At 40.4% G+C, this 11127-nt stretch overlaps 1 protein-coding gene across 1 annotated transcript; it reads right to left on the bottom strand.

Annotated features, from left to right (window-relative positions):
• Positions 1-2358: 2358 nt before the first annotated feature.
• On the bottom strand, positions 2359-4008 carry LOC102269991 (protein BEX2). Its single transcript, XM_005910955.3, has 3 exons — positions 3851-4008; positions 3330-3407; positions 2359-2994 (listed from the first exon to the last, which is right to left on the bottom strand). Exon 3 carries the CDS (start codon positions 2987-2989, stop codon positions 2603-2605), a length of 387 nt encoding a protein of 128 aa, XP_005911017.2. The 5' UTR covers positions 2990-2994; positions 3330-3407; positions 3851-4008; the 3' UTR covers positions 2359-2602.
• Positions 4009-11127: the final 7119 nt, after the last annotated feature.

The following is an 11127-nucleotide window of genomic DNA, read 5'->3' on the forward strand; positions in this document are numbered from 1 at the left end:
GTGGTTAATACTCTGTGCTTCCACCACAGGGGGTGTGGGTCCAATTCCTGGTTGGGAAAACTAAGACCCTAATGTGGCAAGGTGTGGCCAAAAAATACAGTTTAAAAAGAAGAAGAAAAAGAGTGACAAGTCTGATGGGCATAAGCCTCTCTGTTCATTTGTTTTCCTGTCTTTTCAACTTTAGCCTTTCTCTTTATAAATTTCTGTCTCATATGAATATACCTTGTGTCTCAAGCACCTGGAGGAGGAAGGGCTTTGAAATTGATTAGGCATCTGATTCATGATGTCTGGGGTTTGCTGTGTTACACGCCATTTTCACCTGCCTAGCCACTTTCCCCTTTGGATTTGGAAGTTCTATTGTAATGCTATATTCTAGAGCAGAGGGGTATAGGTGTATAGGTGTACATCTCTTTGTGTATAGGTAGATCCAAGGTGCCCTGTCAGCCTCAGAAAAGGATGAGTTTAGGATTCTAGTCTCTGGACAGAATGCTGTTAACCACCTTCCCTTGGCTCTTAACAGAGTGTTTGGATCTGAAAGGGCATCTAATGGTGTAGTATGTGAGTGGTTAGGCTCCATGTAAGAAGCTTAGGCAACAACCAACCAAACTTTCTCTATTAGGGTCAAATAAGTACACAGGCTTTACAAGTGGGCCATAACATCTCTTCACAACTACTCACTTCTGCCACTGTAAGCCAAAACCAACCATAGATAATATATAAATAAATATGTCTGTATTCCAATAAAGCTTTATGGATTCATATAATTTTTACATGTCACAAAATGTTTTTTCAACCACTAAAAAATGTAAAATTTATTCTAAGCTCATTGGCCAAAAAAAAAAAAAAAAAAAAGCAGGCGGCTAAATTTGGCTCATGGGCTGTGGTTTGCCAACTTCTATTCTAGAATCCTAACTTCTAAGTTTATTTCCACAGAAGACTCTCTTCATACATAATATGTATTTCACCTACTTAGCAAACTGCATGGCAACTTCATTTTCTTTTGGGACACTAACCCAATAGTCCTCCAGTCAATCTTCTCATAAAGAACTCCACATTTGGGTATCTACTGAATTCACTGACATGATCTCCTGGCATCTAACTCAATATTGTTGTTCACTTAGTCATGTCTGACTCTTTGTGACCCCGTGGACTCATTATAGGATAATTTTTTACTTTCATAGGTTTCACGAGGGTGATGTGAGGATTTCTCAGATTGTTAAGTGAGCTGTCCCCTCACACATCTTGCATAGTATCATAAACAGGGAGATTCTTGGGAAGGCACTTGGCAAAGACAGGGTCTTTCCAGGAAGCATAACAGGGAGAAGGGATTTATGCACAGTTTATAGAACAGAGTGAGGATTCAATTCATTCAGAATTCCAGAGACATAGTAGGACTTTCTCACCTTAAGGACTCCTGAACATCAACAACCTGGGAAGAAGGTGGCAATGGGGTACAACAGCAGAGGAATGGAAGTACCCACTTACCCTTTAGCCTATTGAACTTCTTTGTGAGTACCGGGACAACTAGGCTTTGGGAACGTCCCTCACATAACTGAAGGTAATATCTAAAGGGTTGGGTCATGCATCTCCCAGCGGCAGTTAAGAGCTTAAAGAAAGCTTACAGACTTATTGCCTCATCAAGTGCACACAAAAGGCTTGGGAGGTGATTATTATATTCATCGTGCTGAGAAACATTATGATTTTTAAAGAGGTATGTCTCATTGTTATTAGGTTTATAATTCTAAATAAGAGATTGAGGTAAGCTAAAAACAAGATTTTGTCACAAGTACTTAAAAGTGCTCACATTAACTTTCATCAAGTGGTCAACCTGCTCTTTCCTTAATATGTATTGTTTTGAAAACTGAGAAAATGGAGGGAGTTTCCTGGCAGTCTAGTGGTTAGGACTTGGCACTTTCACTGCTGCAGCCCTAGTTCAATCTGTCTATGGTCAGGGAACTAAGATCCCACAAGATGCAAAACATAGCCAAAAATAAAAAATTAAGTACACGGAGGGTGTAACATGTGGGTCACCAGGACCTCTAATCTTTAAGATGAGGATGCCCTCTGACAGTTCTAAATTGATAAATCTGATAGACAATGAACATGGCTTTCCATTTCTGTGAAAAATATAAGAAATTATCTGTGAATGTGATACTGAAAAGGTAAGATCTAGTACTCCAATCAGCATCATTTGGGAATTTTCCAATGCAGACAAACAAAAAAAGAGGGAGAAAGTAGAGATAAGAAAATTAAAATTATTCATAGTTCTACCATAAAGAGATACTTTTACTTTATATATTCTTAGATGGTGTGTTCATATATAAAACATATACGATTTTAAGGAAAAAAAAAACAAAATGCTTTTTTAAACTGCTTTATTAACTTCACAATATATAATGAACATTTCTCCATGCAACAGTTAAAACCTTCCTGCTGACAGAAACTTATAGATTGGGTCAAAAACAGAACATTCAGTTAGAAGCTGGTAATAGGAAACGCGCAAGAAACAAGTTTAACACCAAAACCTTTACAACAAAGGTAAGTCAAGAACATCTAAGTTTAGGAAGTAAGTGTCTCCTAACTTCAGGGAAAACATCAGGATTCAAGGCATAAGGCAAAACTCATCATGATGCTCATGGTAAGGGGGGTCAGTGCTAACTGCCCGCAGACTATGACTCAACTGCTTTTCCCTCAGCTTTTCCATCAGCTGCCTCACCTCCTCCCCAATCCTTTCCATATTCTCTTCTCTCATCCTTGCCTGTGGCTCGCCAAGCCTCTGAGTCACGTCCCATCTATAATGCAGGATGGGCTGCCTAACACGGAACCGCCTACGATTTCCTCTAGGTACATAATATTCACTAGCACCCGAAAGGAGGGCCATAGGTTCTCTTTTATTAGCATCTTGATCCTTTCCATCTTTTTTTTCATTCTCCTGGTTGGCATCTTTCATGTTGCGATTTTTTACTGCTTGTTCCTCTTTGGACGCCATTGCTCCTAGGAGACAAAAGACGCAACAAGGGACTATTTTCTGGGTGAAATGATCAGCACCGAGGACAGAGGCCCTACTACGCACCTCTCAAGATTCCCAGTCCTGGTGGTCAAAGGCTTTGCAAATTTTCCTTTTCCCACCTGAGAGGCCTCCTACGCCCTCTAGGGGGCCCCCAGTCCGAGCACTCCCCACCTCCTGCGCCCCAACCCACCATTTTCCCTGCCGATCCAGGCCCAGGTCTCTGCAGGCACCAAAATGGAGGACGGGGTTGCAGAGAGCATTTGGAGTCTTAGGGTTTTCCCCACGTTCCCCCCACCGCCCAACTGTCCCTCGCACCGACCTGGGCCTATCCTTGCTGTCTCCTGCTCCTCCCGATTCTTGCTGCAAGTGTGCCGCTGCAACACTTCGACTCGCAGACCTGCAGAGGATCGGGGTGGGGGCAGGGGCCTGCTGCAGCCGGGCGCTCGGCCCCTTCCCGGCCCCGGGTCCCCTACCCCCAGCGGCCCCCACCCATTGTGCCCCGCTCCCACGCTCGGCCGCCCCCTTCCCAGCCCCCACACCCCGCATCGACCACCATTTTTTCCACCCCAAGAAGATCGGGGGTGGGGCGGGGCTGTGGGAAAAGCTTGCTATGGTGCTAGAGGCAGGTGTTCGCAAGGGGCTGTTGCCCCAAGGTCTCCCGGCCCGCCCTCCACCACAGCCGCCTGGAAGGCCTGCCGCTTTCGGCTGCCAAATGCTGGGCCGCGGGGGGTGTGGGAGCTGCAGTCTCGGCTCTGGGGCAACAGGACCCCAGAGGAAGGGTCCGTAGGCCGCGTCCGCTCGCCCACGCCACCTTTGCAGACCCCACTCCGGGTCCCTTACCTGCTCCCCTCGCGCCTGCCACTATTGGGGGCCGCCCCGGCCCGCACTCCCCTCAGTGCCAGGCGGAGCAGGTACCAAGAAGCAAGAGGGTGACCGTCGGGTCTGACGCAAGAGCTGGGCGTGCAAGACTCTGTGCCACCCGGTCACGTGGGGCATGTGTCACCGCGGAAGGCCACGCCCTCACCCCGCCCCTCCTACCCCGAGCCGGGGGTCTCGCAGAGCCGGAGCCCGGCGGGGACACCTCCCCTTGCACCCCACTCTTACCCGCCCCACCCACCGCCCGGTCCCGTGACACTTATCCAGAAGCCGGCCTCAGAGCTCTCCTTTCTTTATGTATTCCTGGGTCTTTCTCTTCTGGCCTCGGAAGGGTAGTACCTTCCCAGAGGGCTGATGGCCATGCCCACTTCTCTTCTGAGGACTTGGGTTTTCCCTCTTGTTCCCAGGACACTCCTTCCACCTGCTGTCTTTGCTTCCAGTCTTTCTTTTCCGCCACTAAAACGGATAGAAGAAATAGGTCCGGAAAAGAGCCTAGGAGCCTGGATTTTGAAAAATTCTTAATATCTCTGTTTGGTTCCCTTTATTTTAAACAGGAGTCAGTGTGCTTTTTAAAATCGTTGTTTTTATTTGGAAAAGGGTTAAAGTTTGGGGGAAAAAAATCAAACACCTGTTTCTTCTGCTAAGTCGTTATATAAATATAGACTTTACAGGCAGCTACATTTTTAGAACTTGGGAAAGGACAGGGCAGCTGATGGTTCCTCTTGTGAGGGTCCCTTCCATGAAGTGAGCCAATAAGTTTGTAGCACAGTACAGCCTTGTTTGTTTTTCAGAAATAAAAGAACAGTAGAAACTCCGTCACAAATTTCTGATTCAAAAGGCAGTTAGTATGTCTGTTTGCAAGTCGCATGATCATGTTGATAAATTCCTGAGGCATCTACAATAAACCTACTATAGAACTAAGAATTTAATTTAGCAGACTTGTAGTTATAGAGATACAGAGACTCAGTTGTGATCCTGTATGCTAGCAATGAACAATTGGAATTGGGGTAAATTTAAGAAAACATGAAGAAAACTTATACACTGAAAACTACAGAACACCACCGAAAAAAGCTAAAATCAAAATGAATGTGAAGATAAACCATGGTCCTTGATCCAGAAAATCAGTACTGTTAAGATATTAATTCTCTTTAAGTTGATCTATAAATTCAGTGCTTCCTTTTTAGCTCAGTTGGTAAAGAATCTGCCTGCAATGTAGGAGACCTGGCTTCCATTCCTGGATGGGGAAGATCCCCTGGAGAAGGAAATGGCAACCTATTCCAATATTCTTACCTGGAGAATCCCATGGACAGAGGAGCTTGGTGGGCTACAGTCCACAGGGTGGCAAAAGTTGGACACGACTTAAATTTAGTGCTGTTAAAATCATACTTGCAGCAGGCAGCTTCATATAAATGGATAAACTTTGTTGTTTAGTTGCTAAGTCCTGTCCGACTCTTTGCGACCCCATGGACTGTAACCCACCAGGCACCTCTGTCCATGATGTTTCCCAGGCAAGAATGCTTGAGTGGGTTGCCATTTCCTTCTCCAAAACTGACAAACTTACCCTCCCCCAAAATTTATATGGAAACGCAAAGGGCCTAGAACAGGCAGAATACTTTTGAAAAGAAAAACACAAATCTGGAAAATTGCATTATCTAAGTTCCAGACTTATGATGTAATTTTACAGATAGTGGAGTATACAGACACTGGACTTACAAAAATTAAAAACTTCTACTCTTTGAAAGATATGGTTAAAAAATGAAATGGGAAGCTGGGAGAAAATATTTATAATATGTGTAACCAACAAAAGGTTTATATCCAGAGATGTATAAAGAACTCAAATTTAAAAATAAGAAGGTACCAATGCAATTAAAAATGATCAAAATAAATAATATATGAAAAATTTTTAAAAGATCAGAATTAACAAAAATGTCACAAAAGTACAAATACCAATTACCAATGAGCTCATGGAATGATGCTCAATCTCATTAATCATCAGGAAAATGTTAAAAAAAATACAGAATAAAATATCACCACATACTCATCAGAGTAGCTAAAATTTAAGTCCGACAATCTTAAGTATTTTTGAGGATATGGTCAACTGGAATTCTCATTCATTGCTGGTAAGAAGTTCAATCACCTTGACAGATTTTAACAGTTTCTTGAAAAGTTAGACTTACACTTAACCATCTGTCCTGGAAATTCCACTCTTAAGGAATTTTCCCAAACAGAATTTAAAATATATTTCCTCAGAAAGACTTGCACAGGAATGCTCATGGCAATTCCATTTATGATAGCCCCTAAATGGATACAATCCAAAAGTCCATCAAGAAATGAATAAAAAAAATTGTGATGCATTCATGCATTAGAATACTTTGAAGCCATAGATAGGGACAAAGCATTGGTACAAGCAATGACAGAGATGCATCTGAAAAAATATCATATGTAGGGAAAGCTCAGTTTAGTTCAGTCACTCAGTCGTATCCGACTCTTTGCAACCCCAAGAACTGCAGCACGCCAGGCCTCCCTGTCCATCACCAACTCCGGGAGTTCACTGAGACTCATGTCCATCGAGTCAGTGATGCCATCCAGCCATCTCATCCTCTGGCGTCCCCTTCTCTTCTTGCCCCCAATCCCTCCCAGCATCAGAGTCTTTTCCAATGAGTCAACTCTTCGCATGAGGTGGCCAAAGTACTGGAATTCCAGCTTTAGCATCATTCCTTTCAAAGAAATCCCAGGGCTGATCTCCTTTAGAATGGACTGGTTGGATCTCCTTGCAGTCCAAGGGACTCTCAAGAGTCTTCTCCAACACCACAGTTCAAAAGCATCAATTCTTCGGCACTCAGCCTTCTTCACAGTCCAACTCTCACATCCATACATGACCACAGGAAAATCCATAGCCTTGACTAGACGAAACTTAGTTGGCAAAGTAATGTCTGCTTTTGAATATGCTATCTAGGTTGGTCATAACTTTCCTTCCAAGGAGTAAGCATCTTTTAATTTCATGGCTGCAGTCACCATCTGCAGTGATTTTGGAGCCCAGAAAAATAAAGTCTAACACTGTTTCCACTGTTTCCGCATCTATTTCCCATGAAGTGATGGGACCGGATGCCATTCGTTTTCTGAATGTTGAGCTTTAAGCCAACTTTTTCACTCTCCACTTTCACTTTCATCAAGAGGCTTTTGAGTTCCTCTTCACTTTCTGCCATAAGGGTGGTGTCATCTGCATATCTGAGGTTATTGATATTTCTCCCAGCAATCTTGATTCCAGCTTGTGCTTCTTCCAGCCCAGAGTTTCTCATGATGTACTCTGCATATAAGGTAAATAAGCAGGGTGACAATATACAGCCTTGATGTACTCCTTTTCCTATTTGGAACCAGTCTGTTGTTCCATGTCCAGTTCTAACTGTTGCTTCCAAACCTGCATACAGGTTTCTCAAGAGGCAGGTCAGGTGGTCTGGTATTCCCATCTCTTTCAGAATTTTCCACAGTTTATTGTGATCCACACAGTCAAAGGCTTTGGCATAGTCAATAAGGCAGAAATAGATGTTTTAGGGAAACTTACCAGATACAAAATAGTGCATTCTGCGTGATTCTATTTATATAAAGTTCTAGAAAAGGCAATATGTATGCAGGTAGAGAAGCAACAATTAGAACCAGACATGGAACAACAGACTGATTCCAAGTTGAGAAAGTAGTACATCAAGACTGTATATTGTCACCCTGCTTGTTTTACTTATATGTAGGGTACATCACGTGAAATGCCAGGCTGGATGAAGCATAAGCTAGAATCAAGATTGCCGGGAGAAATATCAATAACCTCAGATATACAGATGACACCACCCTTCTGGCATCAAGCAAAGAAAAACCAAAGAGCCTCTTGATGAAAGTGAAAGAGGAGAGTGAAAAATCTGGCTTAAAACTCAGCATTCAGAAAACGAAGATCATGGCATCTGGTCCCATCACTTCATGGCAAACAGATGGGGAAACAATGAAAACAGTGACAAACTTTATTTTCTTGGGCTCCAAAATCACTGCAGATGGTGACTGCAGCCATGAAATTAAAAGACGCTTGCTCCTTGGAAGAAAAGCTATGACCAACCTAGACAGCATATTAAAAAGCAGAGACAATACTTTACCAACAAAGGTCAGTCTAGTCAAAGCTATGGTTTTTCCAGTAGTCATGTTATGGATGTGAGAGTTGGACTGTGAAGAAAGTTGAGTGATGAAGAATTGATGCTTTTGAACTGTGGTGTTGGAGAAGACTCTTGAGAGTGCCTTGGACTGCAAAATCTAACCAGTCCATTCTAAAGGAAATCAGTCCTGAATACTCTTTGAAAGGACTGATGCTGAAGCTGAAGCTCCAATACTTTGGCCACCTGATGCAAAGAACTGAGTCCTTGGAAAATACCCTGATGCTGGGAAAGATTGAAGGCAGGAGGAGAAGGGGATGACAGAGGTGAGATGGTTGGATGGCATCACTGACTCGATGGACATGAGCTTGTGCATGTTCCAGGAGTTGGTGATGGACAGGGAAGCCTGGCTTGCTGTAGTCCATAGAGTCACAAAGAGTCGGACATGACCAAGTGAAGAACTGAACTGAACTGAGAAGAGGCAAAACTAAATTATATTGATGTAAATTGAATTAAAACAATGTTTGCCTGACTTGAAACTTGTGACTTTTCTGACTGTAAAAGGGGTGTAACAGAACCTTCTCAGCTGAGGGAAATGTTCTCTAATTTGATGGGGTAGTGACTCCATTAGCAAATACGTTTGTTGAAATCATTGAACTGTATAATTAAAATGCCTGTGTATCTTATTGTATGTAAGTTATACTGAAAAAGGTGACTAAAAGTCAAATATTTAGGGAAAGCATAATTAAATACTTGCAAGACCTCTACACTGAAAATTATAAAATAAATTTGAAAAACATTAAAGAAGACCTAAATAAGTGTAGAAATATGGATTGCAAGACAATATTTTAAAGTTGTCAATTATTGCATAATTGATCCATAAATTCAATGCAATCCATATAAAATCTCAGCAGATTATTTTTCTGTTGACAAGCAGAATCCCAACTATGTATATGAAAATGTAAATAAAGAACCAATACAACCAAGACAATTTTGAAGAAGAGCACTCCAAGATTTCCATACAAGATACCAAGCTTAATACAATGCTATAGTGAAGAAATAGTATGATATTGTCTCAAATATTAACATATATATGTTCATTCACACACACACACATACACACGTGAAACTTACCTACACATACTATCCTTGATTTATGGCAAAGATGGACAGTGCAATGGATAAGGATTTTTTTTAAGTCATAGCAGATCAGTTGAATATCCATGTGTGAAAAATGTTTATTAACTCCACCTTAAGTAATACCCAAAAATAAACTCCCAGTGGATTGCAGATCTAAATGAGAAAGGTAGAAATATTGTTCTAATGCAAAGTACACAGGAAGTCGTCTTTGTGACTTTGGAGTAGGCAGTGTTCTTGAAAGGACACAAAAAGGACTGATAACAAGGATTAAAAAATATTACAAATTGTATTTTTTAATATTAGAAACTTCTATTCTTCAAAAGGTATCATCAAAATAATAAAGAAGCAAGCCCCAAACTAGGAAAATATTTTTGTAACATATATCTGAGAAGTGATTTGTATCTATAGAGTGTAAATAACTTTTACAATTGAATAAGAAAAAGACAATCCAATAGAAAAATGAGTGAACACCTTAAAATAACAGCTCAAAAATCAGAATATCCAAATGTCTAATACATTTGTGAAAATGTGCTCAACTTCATTAGTGTGCAGGAAATGCAAATTAAAGCCAAAATGTGATACTGCTAAATGCCACCCAGAATGTCTAAGCTAACAAAGACAAAAAAACAAGTGTACAAGTGATTTACAAGTACAATTAGAGCTGGTATTACCACTTTGGAAAACTGTTTGAAAAATATATAAAGGTAAGCATATGTATACTCTATGACCCAGCACTCTCATTCTACATATACCCATAATAAAAAGTGTTCATTGTTTTGCAAAACAACATTTACACACATGTTCATAATCTGTGTTAGTCACTTAGTCATGTTCAACTCTTTGAAAACCCATGGACTGTAGCTCACAAGGCTCCTCTGTCCATGGGATTTTCCAGGCAAGAATACTGGAGTAGGTTGCCATTCCCTTCTCCAGGGGACCTTCCTGACCCAGGGATCAAACCCAGGTCTCCTGCATTGCAAGCAGATTCTTTACTGTCTGAGCTACCAAAGAAGCCCATAATAGCACTTTTTAAATTGCCAAAAATTAGCCAGTACCCAAATGTTCTTCATCAGGAAAATGTATTGCTTAACTGTGTATTTGAACAGTGAAATATTATTCAGCAATAAAAATGTGCAAATTACAACTACACATAATATGAATAGCTCTCACAAACATAAAATGGAAATACTGAAATAAAGCCAGAGTGAAAAAGAGGAACGTATATGAGTCTGTATGGATTTTGACACAGGCATAGCAATCTATGATGCTGGACACTTTTGGGTAATGACTGGAATGGAATTTCTACAGTGTTGTTAATGTTCTGGCTTTTTTGTTTTGTTTTGAGTGTTTGTTAAATGGTTCTAGTTTGTAAAATTTTACTGAGCTACATATTTATAATTTGGGCACTTTTACATATGTATTTTTTACTCTTTTAAGAAGTTCCTTAAATGCCAAACTTACACCATTCTTCTCATAGTAAACTGTTAAAAAAAGTGCACACTATTGGTGGATATGTAACTTTGTACATTCTTTTAAAAAATTTATTTTATTGAAGTACAGTTGATTTACAATGTTGTATTAATTTCTACTGTATAGTAAAATTATTCCATTATACATACATATATATATTTACATATACATTCTTTTTCACATTCTTTTCCATTTTGGTTTATCACAAGATATTGAATGTAGCTCCCTAGGAACTTAAAGTTTATCTATAATTTGGTAATTCTTTCTGGAGAACAATTTGACAGTAATTATTATATGAAATGTCCATATTGTTTGATATAGTCACTTAATTCTTTACATTCTATTCTACAGAAAAAAATAAGCATGTGTAGAAAGAATTGCACATAAAGATGTTCTTTGTTGTAAAACAAAGCAAAATGATAGAAAAAACAAAATATACAAATGTAGATTAATAGGCTCAAACAAGTCATTGCCTGTCTACATAACTGAGTTCTATTAAAC

Source organism: Bos mutus, unplaced genomic scaffold (assembly GCF_027580195.1).
Source record: "Bos mutus isolate GX-2022 unplaced genomic scaffold, NWIPB_WYAK_1.1 CTG238, whole genome shotgun sequence".
Lineage (NCBI taxonomy): Eukaryota > Metazoa > Chordata > Mammalia > Artiodactyla > Bovidae > Bos > Bos mutus.